The following is a 20,101-nucleotide window of genomic DNA, read 5'->3' on the forward strand; positions in this document are numbered from 1 at the left end:
AGAGAGAGAGGGAGAGAGAGAGGATCTTAAGTAGGCTCCACGCACAGCGGGAACCCAACTCAGGGCTTGAAGCAGGGCTCGATCTTACAACCTTGGATTATGACCTGAGCAGAAATCAAGAGTCAGATGCTTAACCGACGGAGCCACCCAGGTGCTCCACGTTACTTTCTTTTATAGAACAATCATACATCATACATAAAATATTTAAGCCTAGTTTAATCAGGGGACTCTTTTTAGTGTTAAGATAATTTTAATCTCTTAAAGAGATATTCAAAACTATGTTCTTAATGTACAAAAATAAAGATTTTACATTACCATAAGACATCTTTTATCAGTTTGGTACAAGAACCGTTTTTTTTTAAAATATTTTTTTAAAGGATTTTATTTATTTATTCATGAGACAGAGACAGAGACAGAGAGAGAGAGAGGCAGAGACACAGGTAGAGGGAGAAGCAGGCTCCATGCAGGGAGCCTGATGCGGGACTCAATCCCGGGTCTCCAGGATCACGCCCTGGGCCAAAGGCGAGCGCTAAACCGCTCAGCCACCCAAGGATCTCCCCGTACAAGAACGGTTCAAATAAAATAGAACAAAGTCTGGCCTGCTACAGGAGGGAAAAATAAAAACTCTTTTTTGAAAAACATCTTAGTTACACACTTTGCGTTCTCCATGTTGAAATCTTTGATCTATTTCTTTTTGGCTGGAGTATCTCCTTGGGTAATTTCCTCAGAAAACACATACTGCACAGCCAGGAAGTGTCCCTTTTCCACTTAATATGAATGATAGCTTAGCCAAGCACCAAGATATTGGCTCATTGTTCTTTTTTCTCTATATGTACATGTTGTTCCACTTTCCAAATTTTACAATTAACTTCCATGCCACTCTAAGTATTTATTTCTTCATACATAAACTATCTTGAAGCTTTTCTTTATTCTTGGAAATCAGATAATTCACACACATGACTGTCTTAGTTTGTATCTCTTCTTTTTTTTTTTTTTAACTAAGCTATTTCAGTCTGAAAACCAAGGTCTTTCTTCTGTTCAAGGAAATTTATTTTCAATTTTTTGCTTCAATGTTTACATTTTTGTAACTCCATTACCATAATTACATTTTCATATGCCAGCAAAGAGACTACTGTTCACATATTTTTTTCTCTAATCTCTCCTCTGTATCTCTTACCTCAGTTTTATCTTCTATTTTTCTTTTTTGTTTTTAAATTCTTTATGATTCTTATTTGGATTTTTAGCACTATTTTATGTTTTACATATCAAGGTTTTGTTCTTCAAAACTCTGGATGTTTTCCAAACATTTCTTTGTAATATTTTCTTTCAACCCTTCAAGTTTAACTTTTGTTGGTGTTATTTTAATCTTCAGTTTCTTCTATTATACCTGCCTTCAGGGAGCTGTATGTTCTTACATTGTGCTTCCTTTCAGATCAGGCTTATGGGGTTTTCAGGCAATGAGAGAGGTAGAGGAGTGAACCTTGGCTCTCTGGTTTCTGGAAATATGAGAAAGATTAGGCCTCCCTCTCTAAGGCTGGAAGAGGAGCATTTCAGACCAAACAGTATTGATGTCCACTGTTGGCAAGCTCTCCCAGGGATTGGCCAGGCCAGCCTTCTTCTCTACATTCTATGGGGATTTTCTCCTGACTCAGCAGGCTGGATCCATAGAGAAAATCCAGAGCATCTTTTTTTTTTTTTTTTTAAAGAGACAGCGAGAGAGTGGGGGCAGGGGAGGGGCATGATGTGGGAGGGGCAGAGGAAGAAGGAAATAGAGAATCTTAAGTAACCTCTACACCCAGCAAGGAGCCTGACTCGGGGCTTGATCTTACAACCCTGAGATCATGACCTAACTGAAATCAAGAGACCATGCTAAACCAACTGAGCCACCCAGGAGCCCCAAACATCCAAGCGTCTTTAGCAGCCTCTAGTATTTTCACCAATAACACTCAGGTGGCCTCTACAAGACCCTGGGTCTGCACTGTCTACTTGAGAATTTAAGGATTCATTCATACTGGGATCTACTTGAGCTTCAGTGATAACCCATACTTCTCTTCCCCAACAAGAAGAGAGGGATCTGGGACCATGAACTAAGATCCTGTTCACCAGCAGTAACATGTATGTGGTTCACCACCACCTAGAACTAGTTCATATAATGAGAAAATGTTTATCTCATCCCTTCTAATGAGGGATACTTTCTCTCTTGGGAAGATACCCTGAGAGGAATCAGTTTCCTTATTTCTAGTAAACAAGAGTCCTGGGTAATTTTACATGTGTATGGGGAAGTCTCATGGGGATTGCATGGAGCAAGCAGATGTGACACGTAGCAATTAAAAGTGATATTGCTAGGGAAAAAATGTTCCCTGACCTGTGTTACTGGAGGACAACAGAGATGTCAACTGCCTGAACTGCAGAGAAGAAATAGGGCATTCTTTTAGTCCCTTAAATAGGTCATGCTTCTCCCTGCTTGGGGCCTCCCTCACTATTCCTCCTTACTTGGACTGCCTCCTAATTTAACTTGCTTCTCTCACCTATAAAACCACTCTTTTTTCTTTTCTTTCTTTTTAAGATTTATTTTTATTTTTTTATTTTAGAGAGAGAGCAAGCAGGGCAAGGGGCAGAGGGAGAGGGAGAAAATCTCCAGAAGACTCCCTACTAAGCACGGAGCCCAACATGAGATCAGGACCTGAGTGGAAATCAAGAGTCCAATGCTTAACCAACTGAGCCACCCAGGTGCAACCACTAGTTGTTATCCCTTCAGGGAATAGCCAACATCATTCTTATTTTTTTTTTTTTTAGCCAACATCATTCTTGAAAGAAGCCTCTTGATTCTCCAGACTAGACAAAGCTCTCCCTTTATTTATTTTTTTTTTTTTAATTTTTTTTTTTTTTTTTTTTTTTTTTTTTTTTAATTTATGATAGTCACAGAGAGAGAGAGAGAGGCAGAGACACAGGCAGAGGGAGAAGCAGGCTCCATGCACCGGGAGCCTGATGTGGGATTCGATCCTAGGTCTCCAGGATCGCGCCCTGGGCCAAAGGCAGGCGCCAAACCGCTGCGCCACCCAGGGATCCCAAGCTCTCCCTTTAAAAAGGGATCATTGATCCTACTACTACTTCTCCTTCCTGGGACTTAACACTAATATATATATATATATATATATTTTTCAGCTTTTCATTTAAAACATGTCTTTCCTGCTAGACTATAAATGCCATGAGAGCAGCAGGTGTCTGTGTTATTCATTTGTGTCCCCTCACATGTACAGTTCCAGGCACACGGTGAGCACTCAGTTACTTGTTAACTCAATAAAAGCTAGAAGACATAAAAAAATATTTATTAAGATTAAGACAGCAAAATAGAACAAAGAGTGGAGGGGAGCAGAAATGGATCAATTAAAAAGAAGAGATGATCCTGTGGGAACCCAAATGTTGAATTAACATAGAGGGCTAAAGGGGAAAAAAAGGAAGAATTGGGCTGTGTGAAAAAGACTTAGAAAACAGATCCAAAAATCAAGATGAAACTTGTTTTAAACAGCTTTTATACCTGAGCCTGAAGTATTCAATCCACTAAAACAAGTGGAAGGAAGCCATCATTCAGATTGGAACAAGCTCAGGACGCCACACAAAGATACAGTCTCAGCTTACACATTCAAGGAAATTCCAGGGCTATTAGGCTCTTACACACTGTGTTTCTCCTAAACATAATTCATTTTTCTCAGTATACCCATTAAAGTGATATATATTCAAATAAATGTCAACTTTTTTTGTGTGAATTTCAGACAGATACATACAATAAGGTTTAGCTTTACCAATGACTAAAATTTTAAAGTAAATAACTCAACTCTGAATTCTCTCTCCCTCCAGTTAGGACAATAGTCCCATTTTCTTGCCAGATATGCGACTGGCCCTTAGGAGAGCTTGTGCCTCCACCAGAAATCACACCACTTTTCTCTTTTTTCTAGGTAGGACCATTTAGCCCCATCTCCCAGAAAAGAGCTTTCATCATTTGAGAATCACGGTGAATGAGCCTCAATCCAGCAAAACAAAGATTCCTATGGAGAATGAGCACATAATGCCACACAGAACTCTAGAATGATTTTTTTAACTGATGAATGTGAAATTATTCTGCTTTTTTTTTTGCATCTTCTGGGAAGGAAGTAAAATTAATAGAAGGTATAAAGAGAAGAAATATATAATTTTCTATTTCTGATAATCAAGATAGATGTCCAAAAATAAAAGAAATACATTTGGAATGCCTGAGTGGCTCAGCAGTTAAGTGTTAATGCCGCAGTTAGCCCAGTGGTTAAGTGGGCTCCCTGCATGGAGCCTGCTTCTCCCTCTGCCTGTGTCTCTGCCTCTCTCCTGCATCTCTCATGAATAAATAAATAAAATATTAAAAAAAAACAAAACAGGGCAGCCCCGGTGGCCCAGCAGTTTAGCGCCACCTTCAGCCCAGGGTGTGATCCTGGAGACCCGGGACCAAGTCCCACATTGGGCTCCCTGCATGGATGGGGCCTGCTTCTCCCTCTGCCTGTGTCTCTGCCTCTCTCTCTGTGTCTGTCATGAATAAATAAATAAATAAAATATTTAAAAATAAATAAATAAAGTAAAAAATAAAAAAAGAAAAGGAAAGAAAAGAAGTACATTTAAAGAAGAAACTTTTGGGGCACCTGGGTGGCTGAATCAGTTGGGCCTCCAACCGTTGATTTCAGCTCAGGTCATGATCTCAGGGTCCTGTCCTGAGATCAAGCATTTTGTTGGGCTCCATGCTCAGCAGGGATTCTGCTTAAGATTCTCTCTCTCTCTCTCCCCCTCTGCCCCTCCCCCTTCTCAAGCTCTCACTCTTACACTCTCTCTGAATAAATAAATAAATAAATCTAAAAAAAGAAAAAAAACAAGAGACTTTAAGGAGGTAACAGAAAATTTTGAAATAAACTTTTTTGTGTGTGCAGACTCATGGAGAAAGAGAAAAAGAAAGAAAGATTGGCATTTTCCTCCTATGTTTACTGCCAAAAAATTTAGCTCTGTCTTTAAACAAATCAGCTTAGTTCAAATTAGCAAAGTAGAAAACCATAGCCTGCTCCATAATTTTATCATCAGAGATACCCCACTGTTTTTTTTTTTTTTTTTAGAGATACCCACTGTTAATCTTTGGTATATAATATTTCACACCTTCTGCATTAAATATGGCTATATAATATATACAGGCTGTTCATTATTTACAATAGCCAAAAAGTGAAAATAACCCAAATGTCAATGACAGGTGACATCATTTTTTAGATGTGTATTTCTTTAATTGTTGAATTTGAACAGCATTTTTTTCATTTTTAATTATTTTTTTTTAAGTTTTTTTTTTTTTTTTTTTTTTTTTTAATTTATGATAGGCACACAGTGAGAGAGAGAGAGGCAGAGACACAGGCAGAGGGAGAAGCAGGCTCCATGCATCGGGAGCCCGACATGGGATTCGATCCCGGGTCTCCAGGATCACGCCCTGGGCCAAAGGCAGGCGCCAAACCGCTGCGCCACCCAGGGATCCCTAATTATTTTTTTTTAAGATTTAATTTATTTATTTGAGAGCAAGAGAGGGAGAGAGTAAAGTGGGAGAGGGAGAGGGAAAAGGAGGTTCCCTGCCCAGCATGGAGCCCAACGCAGGACTCGATCCCAGGACTCTGGGATGATGGCCTTAGCTGAGGGCAGATGCTTAAGTGACTGAGCCACCCAAGTGCCCAATGAATAGTATTTTATTTAAGTTTACTTATTTATTTCTTTTAATAATATCTACACCCAATGTGGGGCTTGGACTAGTGACCCTGAGATCAAGAGTCAAATGCCCTTCCAGCTGAGCAGCCAGGAGCCTCTGAGTAGCATTTTTTAGTAGTTATTTATGATAGTTGTACTTCTGTACTTGGTTAATCTTTTTTTAAAGATTTTATTTATTCATAAGAGAGACACACACACACACACACACAGAGGCAGACACAGGCAGAGGGAGAAGCAGGCTCCATGCAGGGAGCCCAATGCGGGATTCGATCCCAGGACTCCAGGATGACACCCTGGGCCAAAGGCAGGCACTAAACCACTGAGCCACCCAGAGATCTCCTGGTTCATTCTTTAGTCATCTTTATTAATTTTTTTGGTGTATGCTACAAATTGGTCTTACCAATTTGACTTTTAACTTTGCTTATACCATCTCTCCTTACACATTCTAATAATTCATATATTTAAATTTACTGTCTTTTTTTTTTTTCTTTATGGTATCTGGCCTTAAGGCTTAGCCTTTTACCATCCCAGTGTCATAAAAATAATATCCTATTTTTTTTAATCATAGTTCTTAAGTCTCATTTGAACAATCCACTCATTCTCTACTCGTCAATAGTCCTATGACATTCTTGAATTCTTTAAGTCTGTTCTATGAAATCTGTTTTAAAGAAGATTTACCTAATTCTTGAGCCCATTTTATGATAGTCCCAGTGTCTCCTGCATTGCTTTCAGCTAAGCATACAACTTCTTGGCCAATCTTCCACCCAATTAGTGGATAAAAGCCTTAAAGAAAAAAAGAAACAAAATAAGTCAAATGTAATAAATAGATAATTCATTACAGAGACATCTACAGTTTGATTATCTTAAAAAATAGCAAAGTGGCTCTGAAGTCAGTGGTCTCACAAGTTTCTAACCTCTTAGCCTCCGTCACCTCAACTGTGAAATAGTTGGCTTCCGAAAGCTCCTGTGAGAATAAACTGAATTACTGCATAAAAAACTTAGTGCAGTGCCTGGTATTTAATATGAACAATAAACATTAGCTTTTAGTAGCCATACGTATATCTATGTCTCTAGAAACACACAGAGCCATCTATGCTATTGCATTTATCTGTGAAGCTTCCTAAATAGAAACAATCTAATGCAATGATGAAATTTTCTAGCTTTCATTTTCCTAATTAGGGAAAAAGGAAGAGCTTGAGGGAGGATGGAAAGTAAGAAAAAGATTTTTAAAATCTACCTCTTAGTAACCATGTTAGGAGACCATAGTCCAGATTTAGAATCCACAGGTCTCTTAGGGTATAGTTCCACATTCTAAATTTCTTTGTTTACACATCCTAGGATGTCTTCCATAAGGGAGACCAATTTCTTGGCAACTGTCATTAAATATGCATGGATCACTAGTTGAGAATTATCATCAAAAAAAAAAAAATCACAAAAGAAGAACTGCTAACACATAAAAGAAAATTTAGAGGCCTAGAAAGATGTTTTAAACAAATATAACAGATATTACAGGTAAATATTTGGTAAACTGACCAAAAGCCCCTAATCCTGAATTTTTCTATAATAACATGTCTCATTTGTTTATCCTTTTAAAGAAAAAAGGGAATTGGAAATTAACTGTCTCTTGGAATACTAGCAAAAAATACATTAGAGAATACCCTTAATAAAAAATGGAAGAAAAAAAAAAAAGGGAAAACAGTATTACAAAAGTTAAATATAAAAAGAAATGATATTTTATCAATAAAAAGGATAAATTCTAACAATTTACCTCTAATAGTATGTTGAAGGTTATTTCCAGTATTAATATCCAAAAATGTCCCAGTTCCCATGGTTAGTTTCACATCTCCTGCGTGGAAGCAGCACTCTCCAAACATGGCTGATTGCTGATCGGCGACCTGTTAAAATGTTCAAATATAAGATGGCTGGGTCATACAGTGGCCCATTTTACTGTATTCCACTGTCTCCTATATTATATTCTCAAGGGTCAACATTTTGTTTTCTTTTTTCCTTTTCCTTAAAAAAAAAAAAAAAAAAAATCCCTAGAAAGAACAACAAGATAGAGAAGTTTCTCCAGGACTAACATTTTGTGAATGAATAATGTGCCTCAGGAATTTTTAGTAGGCAGCCCACTTTATGACTTTTAAGTCATATCACAGGAAAAATCTGAAAAATAAAGGTCAGAATAAAAATTGTGGAGAAAGAAAACTAAGATTTTTTTTTTAATTATTTATTTATGATAGTCACACAGAGAGAGAGAGAGAGGAAGAGACATAGGCAGAGGGAGAAGCAGGCCCCATGCACCGGGAGCCCGACGTGGGACTCGATCCCGGGTCTCCAGGATCGCGCCCTGGGCCAAAGGCAGGCGCCAAACCGCTGTGCCACCCAGGGATTCCCGAAAACTAAGATTTTTCAACTTAAAAGTAGTTTCATTCATTAGTCAAAATAATGACCTCACAAATTTCTCTTTTAATAAGAGTGATAGGTGTGTGCTCAATATAAATAGATACAGGTCAAAACTGGATATTCCCAATCATATTACTTTTGTTAAAGGAAATAATAAAACAATTTGTTAAAACAATTGTATGTAGCTTGTTAAGAATCAATGTTTAACAGAGTAAATTTTAAAGACCTAATAGGCTTTATTAATTGATGCATGAATTGGGCATTCCATCTAGCAGAGGTGAGCTTCAAAGGGCTAAAGAAAAGGAAAAGTTTTTAAAAGTAGAGAAAGAGCAGAGAAAAAAGGAAACTATTAGCAAAAAATCCATTGTTTTAGGCACGGTCACCCTCCTAAGGGGAACAGATGGGGTCTATCATTAAATTTCCTAATGCTTACTGGGAAATTCCCATGTTGACTGGTTAAGGGTTACATTTCTGGGAGGCTGAAACCACAGGTAGGTTAGCTATTGAGTCTTGGTTTATTGGCTTGTAGCTGCCATTTTAAGCCTGTGGTTTTCTTTTTATTCCTCCCTTTTGATCAGACTCTAGTTTAACTGAGAGATGCGATCAAAATTTAAAGCATTAGTATCATTCTCTACCACCACTCCAGAGTTCTCACAGCTATTATTGATCCTCTGTGTGGCATTCACAGGTCACGATGGTTTTTTTGCTTGATCTCTGTGATATTCACAGGTTACAACTTCAGGTTTACAATTTTTATGTTGGCTCTTCCTTTTCTCATGTTCCACTCTTGGGGAGATCATGTGCTTGGCAGTTAACATGCATTTAAAGCTTTTGAAAGAATACAATGTACTAGGGAGAGAATTGTGATAATTATAAGAAGGATAATTCCCAATATTTGGAGTGTATTTCTAGTAGTGTTAAGCAATTGGGAACTGTCTGTTAAATTGGCATTCTTTAGATTGGCAAATTTATAAATATATTTTATAATTTTTAGAAGCATATGTCTTTTTAATTTTCCAATGTAGCACAAACATATGCAAATACATTTTAGTTGTTCTGGAATAAGAAGCTACAAGTAGCTATTTCTTTTTTTTTTTTTTTAAGATTTAAAAAAATTTTTAAGTAATCTCTACCCCAATGTGGGGCTCAAACTTACAGCCCTAAGATCGAGAATCACCTGCTCCACCAAAGCCATCCAGGCACCACAAGTTAAACCTAGGTTTAGTAACTGATATTTTAGTATTCCATCTTATTTACAAATGATATAGATATTTAATGAATTTAGCTTAATTCATTACTTAACCTAACTTAGCAAAACTTTAAGTGCTAGGTTCCCAAAATGATTTGGGAGACTATTTAAAAGATTACCTAAATTTTTTATTTTATTTATATCTATTTACTTGTTCTTAATAATTACACTTATGTTACCCTAAAAACTTCTTGAGACATCAGATAAAGTCAGTTACTCTTCCAAGTTTTTTTTTTTTTTTTTTTTTTAAGATTTATCTATTTATTTGAGAAAGATGGGGGCCGGGGGGGTGGGTAGAGGGAGAGAAAGAGAATCTCAAGCAGACTTTCCACCGAGTACAGAGCTTGATGTGGGGCTCAATCTCATGACCCCAAGATGATGATCTGAGCTGAAATCAAGAGTTGGATGCCCAACCAACTGAGCTACCCCAGGTGTGCCCTGCCAAGCTATTAAAAAAAAAATTTTGTAACAGATAACATTACATTATTTGCCTTTAAGTAAACCAAGTCAGAATAAAATGTTAATGCTAATAGCCCTAAAGACATGTCTAGTTTAATTTTTAAAAATATTTACTTATTTGATAGACAGTGCACACAAGCACATGCACACAAGTGGGAGGGGCTGAGGAACAGGGAGAGAGAATCTCAAGCAGAGTCCACACAGAGCACAGAGCCCAACATAGGGCTCAGTGTTCGATCCCATAACTCCGATATCATGATCTGAGCCAAAACCAAGGGTTGGTTGCTTAACAGCCTGTGCCATTCAGGCACCAAGATATGTCTACTTTAATTAAACCAACAACCTTAAAGTAGATTTCACATCAAGTATTTTCCCAGATCATGTGAACTTGAGAAAATATTTGGATTAGTTTCTTTCTGAGAGTTTTAGAATGTCTAATCCTTACCAGCGTTTGTCTTCAAACCAAGTAAATAGAGTTCTACAAATTAATTTTAGCAATACCACCCAGAGGTAGAAAAAATATCTCACATTTATATAAACACAGAGAAATAGATGTGCATAAAGCCCCTATAGTTACTAATATTTGTGGAGATTTTTAAGACTTATATTTGTCCCTGGGATTAATCTGTACTAGAGTTTGGGAAAAGAGCCCTTTTGAAGGTTGTATTTTAAAAAGGCTTCTTGGGGATCCCTGGGTAGCTCAGCGGTTTAGTGCCTGCCTTTGGCCCAGGGCGCGTTCCCGGAGTCCCGGTATTGAGTCCCGGTATTGAGTTCCAAGTCGGGCTCCTGGCGTGGAGCCTGCTTCTCCCTCTGCCTGTGTCTCTGCCTCTCTGCCTCTCTCTCTCTCTCTCTCTGTCTATCATGAATAAATAAGTAATTTTTTTTTAAAAAAGGCTTCTTTCCCTTTTTTTCTCTCTGGTGATTGTGGGCTGTGTTTATATTTCAAAGAAATGATTATATGTGTAACTTTAAGGGACAGAGAAAGAATGCAAGTTCTTCCAAGAAGGACTCTGGTTTCCTAAAGCCACTAATTTACAATCTGTTTGAGATAAATAGGGGAAGTTTTGGAATTGATGAAGAACCAGGTAAACTGTGAATTGCCTGTAGAGCTACATTTCTAGCTTTATGAAGATCGGCAAGATAAAGACACTCGCTTTCAATTCCTCCAAGAACTGGGTTGTAAGCTAACTGATATTATGGGTTGATCTACCTGTCTAACTACATTATTCTCAGTTTGTTTCTTTTTCCTCTGGGGACAAGGTCTTAATTTAAACTATTTCTGGTGATACTGAATAATACCCCATGGGTGTAAGAGGAATCCTCAAAGACAGTTTAAAAAGATACTACCTTTCCAAGATCTAGAGTCACTCCCAATGATAGCCAAAAGAACCAAAACCTGTATGTCCCCTGCAGGCAGAAAGCCAAGCCCAGTTATGCAAAACAAGACAAAGAGAAGGCAATAGGTATCTCTGGAAGAGAAAGGATCAACAGCCAACAGTCTGGATTTAGAAAGGAAGGGATGATCTGAAATTTTCTTTTCCTTTCTGGACTGGGCACTACAGACAGAGATTTGGAAGGAATTGATTCTGGTAAGAATTTTCACCCTTTGCTGGCTTCTCCCAGTTTTTCCAGGATCCCCTCTGTAGGCTCCAGTATCTACCAGAGTTCCTCGTTTACTGTTTAAGGGAATAACCTAGCAATTTTACCAGAAAACCCCTCAGTTTCAACAACTCTAGAAGAGGTCTATATGGGAGTCCTTCTATGAAGGTAAATAAATACAGGGGTGTGTGTAACGCCACTAATGTGGTGGAGTTCTGTTTATGGTTGTGTAGTCTTTTTTTGAGCAGAGAAACAATTCAGACAGAGGATTAATAGAATGAGTACTACAGGGAGGATAGAGGGGCGCAGTAAGAGTTACGTCACTCTTAACAGGCTTTTGTTTTGGGTACCTCTTCTCTCTCTGATTTTTAATTAGCCTTCTGCCATGAATCTTTTAAGGGAACAACATGGGAATTTTGAAATCTTTTGGAGGCTTCTGCTTGCCAGTTAACACAGGTACCCTATTCCATTTAATTTGGGAATCCCTGCCTTCAAGTGCACTTCTTACATGATTTTATCTAATTGGAATGGTCCCCATAACGACCATTGTATTTCTAGTTGTAATCCCTTGAAGGCTGGGGCAGTTTGGTAGAATTCTAGGCACAAATGGAGTTAACCCATATTTCCATCCAGCCATTCTACTTGCAAATGAGGTGCAACTCATATTTCTGTCTGGCCTCAACCTGACAAGTTACTGAGCCAAGTTCCTCAAGGCACAAAACAAACTTAGTAAGATTTTGCCATTTTTGCAAGATATCTACAACTTCTAGGACTATAGTTCTTAGACATAAAATAAGCAGGTATGCTGCAAGGTGGCATGCTTGACCCTTCAGAATTTAAGGACCCCATTAGCTAAGCCTTTGGATTTCTCAGAGCCAAACTAATACCTTAAAAGGATGGGTCACTAGGTTGGGGATCTTGTACATTTTATAGTCTACCTCACTGTATGGAAGTTTTCTTGATGCTGGTGGGTGGAACTTGTATCAATCTAACCCATTCTGTCATCAACTTACTATATTTTCTTGAGGAGGCAAGTGCTCTAACAGCCTTCAAATGCTCAACCTGTGCCCGCCAATTTTTCCAGTTTTTTGGCCTCTGAGATCCCTGTTAGTGATAGCCTTTATCTACACAAAATAAGACAAATATGTGTACCTTAATGTATCAGCAACAACCAAGAGACATTACTGTGTCCTGGTCACGAGAAGGCCCTGTGCTCACCACTGCCAACTCTTGTGGAATCTTGCTGGAGTTTTCCAGTAATTCCAGGGGAATTGTATCTGAAAGGCCAGGGATTTGGCTCTGGGCAGACTCTTTTGCCAGCTCAGCTGGGCTCCAGGCAAAACTGCCAGCTCTGGGCATAACCATCTGGCAGTTTCGGCTGTAAAGGAAGGCCAATTAGATTGGGGGAGCTTGAATGAACAATTAGTGAAGCTCACAACCAAGAAGGAACTTACCCACAGCCCTCAGGAACAGCGAGAAACACATGAATTCAAAGAGTTCGTGGGGTACCATGCCCATGTTTCTCGTTGTCCCCAAATGCTGTTGGAAGTTCACTTTGGATCTTGTTGCTGCCTGCGACCAAATCTGTTAAATGACAAAAATTGAAGCAAGTAATTTTAAAGATCTAACTGGCTTTATTAATCAATCCATGAATTGGGCAGCATCCCATCTAGCAAGTACAGGGAGCTCCAAAGAGCTACAGAAAAGGAAAGATTTTTTTTTTTTTAAAGTAGGCTCCACACTCACCACAGAGCCCAACGCAGGGCTTACACTCATGAACCTAAGATCAAGACCTGAGCTGAGATCAAGAGTTGATCACTTAACCAACAAACCACACAGGTGTCCCAGAAAAGGAAAGATTTTTAAAGGTAGATAGGGAGTGGGAAAAGATAATTATTAGAAAAAAAAAAATCCACTGTTTTAGGCAATGTTGCCCTCCTAAGGGGAATGGAAAAGGTCTATCAGTAAATTTCCTAGTGCTGATGGAAAATTCCCATGTGGACTGGTTAAGGGTTACATTTCTGGGGGGTTGAAACTACAGTTAGAGTAGGTATCAAGTCTTGGCTTATTAACTTGGGCTGCCATTTTGGGCCTGTGGTTTTTTGTTTTTGCTTTTTTTTTTTTTTTAAGATTTTAATTTCTACACAATTTAACTAGAAATTAAATTTATGATTTTAAGTAAATTTCTACAAATTTAAGAATTTATTTTTAAGTAATTTCCACACTCAAAAGTAATTTTGAATAGGGCTTGAACTTATAATCCAAAGATCAAGAGTCACATGCTCCACTGACTGAGCCAGCCAGGCACCTCTCTTCTTAATTACATATAGCAATATTTTAAAGACCAAAACTCATCTGAAGAACATTTTGTCACTAAACTTCAATTATTCTTCCAGCCATACCCTTATTTAAACCTGAGCCTACCACTGAGGTGAATAAGACTGATACTCTCTAAGTGACCAAGAATTTATAACTTAGGAATTAAATTCCCCTTCTCTTACCTGATTCCTCTACCTATTGTGGCAACCATCCACTTAAGGAAAGATGGCCTATACTTCCTGCTTAAGCTATTATAGGAAATCAAAGTCAAAGTCAGTTTCCACACATCCTCTCAACCAGGTGGAAAATCCTTGAGATTCTCTAAGTTCTAGCCCTTTTCTCCAGACAGAAAGAGTACAATCAAGAAAAAAACCTTAAAAATATGAAACAGATAATTTTTCACTCTTCTACAGTTTCTTTACTGATAATACTGACTACGGATTTTATAAAATATAAATATAACATTCTTCTTTACATTAAACTGCCTTGTTGCTGTCTGGTTATACTGTATCAAATACAAACAAAGCAATGGCTCTGTCCCTGACCTATCCTTGTTTTTTTGTCTCAGAGTATCAAATATAAACTACACATTACTCAGAATAAAACATTTTTTAAGAATTTAGCAATGTTATGAAAAACAATATGTAAATCAGAAAAGATTAGAATGTACTTTCATGTCAGAAGACTGGCCCAGTGGTCCCCTTTCCAGAATATAGAATACTCCTGATTATATCTAGGACATAGAAACTTAAAAAGAAAAAAAAGATACTTTACTTTTATTCACAAGGACCTTTAATGTCTCTTAAATCTACTCCCAACTATTCATATCTATTATTTAGTTTATACTATACATATAGAAACTCTCAGGTTTTCTACTTACCATGGCCACTATTGGTATAGGCACACCAAATATCTCTTCATCCACTGACCCAAAATTGTGGCTTCAAATAAAATTGATGAAAAAGTCAGTTATAGTTCTAGAAACATTGATTCTATAATTCAGCAAACTGATTTCCTTTTTTTTTTCTGATTTTCATATAAACCAAAAAGTTATGTAATGAACATAAAAGCATCCCACACAAATAATATAATGCTAAGGCACTTGAATTCAGGGTCAGTTTTGCTGGTTTCTATATATGATGTTCCTTATTACCTCGTATCCTTCACAGGAGGCAAGATAGAAAGTGGTATTGAAAGCAAGGAAGCAAGGAGCCCGCTCCAATGCATCTGAACATAAAAATATGTCATCAGAATCCAAGCTAAATTATACAAAAATTGGTGATTCAAAAGGAGGGAAAAAAAAAACTTTACCTTATAAGGATCAAATAGTCCAGTTGCACTGGCATTTGAAAAATCCGTGGCAAATTCGGAACCTAAATTTACATTGAAAATAATATATTATAAGTAGTGTCAATCAACAACTATCCCTAGTTTATAATCTAGAGCTTTGGCCTCAAATTCATTCCAAAATATATATTTCCAGTGCAAAGCCCCCAAAGCAATTCCCCACTTAATCTTTTTGAACTTTTATAATTTACAAAAGCACTTTCACATACACTGTCACATCATAATCTTCAGATTTTTTTTTTAAGATTTATTTATTTATTTGAGAGAGAAAGAGAGCGTGCCTGCACATGAGTTAGAGCAGGAACAGGAGAGAATCTCAAGCAGACTCCCCACTGAGTGCAGAGACTGAACTGACTTGGGGGCTTGATCATAGGCACTCCCATCCGCAGTTTAAAGATGGAGTTCAAAGATGCCATGTGATTGCCTATAGTTACCCAGATGCAAAGTGGCAAATGCGTTATTGAACTTGAGTCTTACCACTTTTGAAATTAAGACTGTTCCTCCGTTCTTCTGTTTGAGGTTTCATCACAATTTAAAAATCACTCTCCTCTTACAAATCTGAAGTCTATCTAGCTTTACTATACCTAGGGTACCAAGGAGCAGTATGTATGGGATAAGAGAAGGGAAAAAAAGTAACTTCCACTTTTTTAGGTGAATCATTTCTATCAAATCTCAGTTACTTGAGATAGATCAGATCATCTTTACCTTTTGTGAGCTTATGTAACAACCATGTATCAAGAGTCCCAAAGCAACAATTATCTTCTTCAACTGCCTTTTGTACCTAGAAAATACAACAGCACAAAACTGACTCAAAAAGGCTAAATTATTAAGTGCACAATTAAGTGCCGATTAGTAAATACAATATAATCCCATTTCTTATAGGAATGAATATATATATAAAGAAGCTATTTAAAAAAATATACTCCCAAGCAATTACTATAAAGTATAAAAGGCTTTAATTTTACACAAAGCATGTGTTACACTTGTGATGAAAGAACAAAGTACGTATATATATTTTTAGTTTAGACATATGACTGTCTACATACACAAAGTCTAAAATGGGATGGTATGGGCAGCCCCGGTGGTGCAGCGGTTTAGCGCCACCTGCAGCCCGGGACGTGATCCTGGAGACCCGGGATCGAGTCCCACATCGGGCTCCCTGCATGGAACCTGCTTCTCCCTCTGCCTGTGTCTCTGCCTCTCTCTCTCTCTAGCTGTGTCTCTACGAATAAATAAATAAAATCTTTAAAAAAATAAAAAATAAAAAAAAATAAAACGGGATGGTATAATCACGGTTCAAATCCAACCCACAAAACATCTTTAAACTAATAAAGAAAATGAAATGACTGTGGGGATTTCACTATTTTTTTTTAAATAGGCTCTATGCTCAATGTGGGGCTCAAACTCAGGACCCCAAGATTAAGAGTCTACCCACTGAGCCCTACCCTCAGGCTCTACCCACTGAGCCAGCCAGGTGCCCTGAGATATTACTAAACATAGTGCAAACAATGCCCTACGTCATACTTCATCACCTCTCCAACTCTTTATTTGTTCTTCCAGACTAGCAGTTCCTGGCTTTGCCCAGGTCAGCACCCTATGGAAATCTTCCACATAGCCCTTATCTCACATCATTACTTCCCTATTAGACCCTAAGCTCCTTAAGAGCAGGAACTAAATTTGTAAGTCCAATACCTAGAAGAGTTACTGGTATATAGGAGATGTTTGAAAAATGTCTCCTAAATAAATGAGATGAAAAGAATAGCAAATTAATCTATTTAAGGATGAATTATATTTGAACAGTAGAAAAGATCAATAAAATGAAAACACATGACATAAGTTCCAAAAAAGTAGTCATTTGCAGATTATTTATAACAAATACTTTGAAAATTCCATTCGAGTTTTAAACCACTTAAATATGGAGTGTTTAAAGTAATAAAGTAATATTACTTTATTTCAAACTCTTTAAATTTAGAAATTGTGATTCTAAAATTTGTTCCAGATTAGATTAAAGTTAATCTGTATTTCAGTGCCTGGTAAATAGTGTAAATTCATCCGTTCATTCAAAAAATATTTGAGGGATCCCAGCGGTTTAGCGCCTGCCCAGCCCAGGGTATGGTCCTGGAGACCTGGGATCGAGTCCTACATCGGGCTCCCTGCATGGAGCCTGCTTCTCCCTCTGCCTGTGTCTCTGCCTCTCTCTCCCTCTGTGTGTCTCTCATGAATAAATAAATAAAATCTTAAAAAAAAATTGAAAGTCAGGTCCTCTAATAGATAGTAGCTTCATATGAGGCTACAAGAACAGAATCAACATTAGGGCTTCCTAAGGTAGGAGCATCAGGTCAATCCTCCTTGTTTTGGATTAAGACTTCAAATGGCTCAGGGTGCCTAGGTGGCTCGGCTGGTTAAGCATCTGCCTTCATATCAGGTCACATCCCTTTCACCCCCTCTCATGCCCCCTCCCTTGTGTGCACACTCTCTTGAATAAACAGAATCTTCTTCTTTTTTTTTTTTTTTTTAAGATTTTATTTATTTGAGACAGCACGAGATGGAGGAGGAACAGAGGGAGAGGGAGAAGCAGACTCCTCACTGAGGAGGGAGCCTGACACAGGCTCCATCCTGTCGGATCACACAACCTGAGCTGAAGGCAGACGCTTAACTGACTCAGCCACCCAGGTGCCTCAATAAACAGAATCTTAAAAAAAAAAAAAATGGCTCTACCCTATGAGTAAGGATAAACTAGAAAGACAAGCTGTCATAGGAACTGCAACTCAGTTTTGAATCACCCTAATCATTAACTGGATGGAGGTAATCCTGGTGCCTACAAGAATGGAAAAAACAAACATAAATCCTATCCAGAGCAAGAGAGTGCTATGTTAAGGCTCCCATAATTTCTACATATAATTTTGCAAATACAATGTCTAGCTGATATACATACACGTGCATACAAATAAGTAACCAGGCTCATCGAACTCATGGAGTTATATATATTAAATACGTTCAGCTTTTTGTATGTTAATCATACATCCATAAAGTAATTTAAATTTAAAAGAAATTAAATAATCAGGCATCCGAGGAAACAGGAGACCATGAAAAAAAAGAGAGAATCTATGGGGCTATAGATATTAGAATTAAAAGTTATACACTTTAAAATACCATGCTAATTATGTAAAGCAAAGTTCTAGAACTAAAAGATTAAGAACTTAATGGATTTTTTAAAAAGATTTTATTTATTTATTTATTTGACAGAGTGAGAGAGAGCACGAGCAGGGGGGAGGGGCAGAGGGAAAGGGAAGAAGCAGGCTCCCCACTGAGCAGAGAGCCCAACATGGGGCTCCATCCCAGGACCCTGAGATCATGACCTGAGCCGAAGGCAGATGCTTTACCAACTGAGCCACCCAGGCAACCTAATGGATGGGTTTTATTAGCACATTAGGAACAACTTAAGAGAGAATAGATTTGGGAGAAAGGTTAGAAGAAAATATCCAAAATAAAGTAAGAAAGAGACAAAATAATGGAATATATGAAAGAGTGAGAGACAAAGGGGAGTTAGTGAGAAGGCCTAACATGCACATAATCAAATTTTCAAGAAGGAAAAGAATGGAGAAGTTACTTTTGAAGATAATGGCTGAGAAATTTTAAAAATCAATGAAATCAAGTAATGAATTCAAGACACTCTACAAACCCCAAGTAGGATGCCACTCCTAGACAACAGATACAGATAACAAATATAAATGTATTTGATAAATTCAACATCTACTCATAATAAAGAGTCTTAGCAAACTAAGTAAGGTAGAGGATTTCCTTAATTTGAGAAAGGGTATCTAAAGAAAATCTACTACAAATACATACTAAATGGTGAAATGTTGAAAGCTTTTGTCCCAAAATCAGGAATGAGAAAAGGATGTGTGTGGCCAATCCTCTAGTCAATATATCCTAGAAGTCCTTGTCAATGTTTAAAGAGAAAAGGAAAGGGCAGCCCTGGTGGCTCAGCGGTTTAGCGCCGCCTTCAGCCCAGGGCCTGATCCTGGAGACCCAGAATTGAGTCCTATGTCGGGCTTCCTGCATGGAGCCTGCTTCTTCCTCTGCCTGTGTCTCTGCCTCTCTCTCTCTTTCTCTGTGTGTCTCTCATGAATAAATAAATAAAATCTTAAAAAAAAAAAAAAAAGGAAAGAAAAGTCATATTTCTACATCATATTGTTATGCCAAGGAATTACAAGTTAATTCAATGAAATACTACTGCACACCTATTGGAATGGCTAAAATCCAAACCCCTGATATCAAATGTTAGCAAGGATGTGGAGCGACAGGAACTCTCATTCATTGTTGGTAGGAATGTAAAATGGTATAGCCACTTTGGAGGATAGTTTGGCATTTTCTTAAAAAACTAACCATAATTTTATCGTCTAATCTAGCAACTGCACACCTAGGTATTTACTCAAATGAGTTGAAATTTATCTTTATACAAAAACCTGCACACAAATGTTTACAGCAACTTTATTCATAAGCTCCAAAAATTAGAAGCAACAATATGTCCTCCAACGAGTGATTAGATAAGCAAATTGAAATACATCTAGACAATGAAATACTAATCAGTGATAAAAAGAAATGCATCACCAAGCCACAGAAAGACATGAAAACCATTGTTTTGTTGATTTTTTCAACTATTTTTCTACTCTCTATTTCATTAATTTTCATGCTAATCTTTACATTTCTTCCCTTCTACTACTATGGGTTCAGTTTGCTACCTTTTGCCAGTGTCTTAAGTTAGAATATTAGACAGTTTGTTAATATAGTCTCTATAGGTAATTATAGTCTGGCTATAAATTTTTATCTAAACACTGATGTTGCTGCAACACATGACTTGGTATATTGTGTTTTCATTTTCATTCATCTCAAAGTATCTTCTAATTTCTCATAGAATTTCTTTTTTTACCCATTGGTCATGTAAGAATATAGTTTGATTTCCATATA

At 37.5% G+C, this 20,101-nt stretch overlaps 1 protein-coding gene across 2 annotated transcripts in view; it reads right to left on the minus strand.

The window, feature by feature from the left end:
- GK5 (glycerol kinase 5) overlaps nucleotides 1–20,101 on the minus strand; it is a 70,349-nt gene that overhangs the window by 20,683 nt on the left and 29,565 nt on the right. For both annotated transcript variants that reach the window (XM_038571101.1, XM_038571102.1), the window contains 6 exons: nucleotides 15,836–15,911; nucleotides 15,095–15,156; nucleotides 14,937–15,010; nucleotides 14,664–14,724; nucleotides 7,523–7,649; nucleotides 6,433–6,537 (listed from right to left, as the gene is read on the minus strand). In XM_038571101.1, the coding sequence (XP_038427029.1) occupies nucleotides 6,433–6,537; nucleotides 7,523–7,649; nucleotides 14,664–14,724; nucleotides 14,937–15,010; nucleotides 15,095–15,156; nucleotides 15,836–15,911 (505 nt within the window). The remainder of the gene's footprint in view (nucleotides 1–6,432; nucleotides 6,538–7,522; nucleotides 7,650–14,663; nucleotides 14,725–14,936; nucleotides 15,011–15,094; nucleotides 15,157–15,835; nucleotides 15,912–20,101) is intronic.

This window comes from Canis lupus, chromosome 23 (assembly GCF_011100685.1).
Source record: "Canis lupus familiaris isolate Mischka breed German Shepherd chromosome 23, alternate assembly UU_Cfam_GSD_1.0, whole genome shotgun sequence".
NCBI classification, from domain to species: domain Eukaryota; kingdom Metazoa; phylum Chordata; class Mammalia; order Carnivora; family Canidae; genus Canis; species Canis lupus.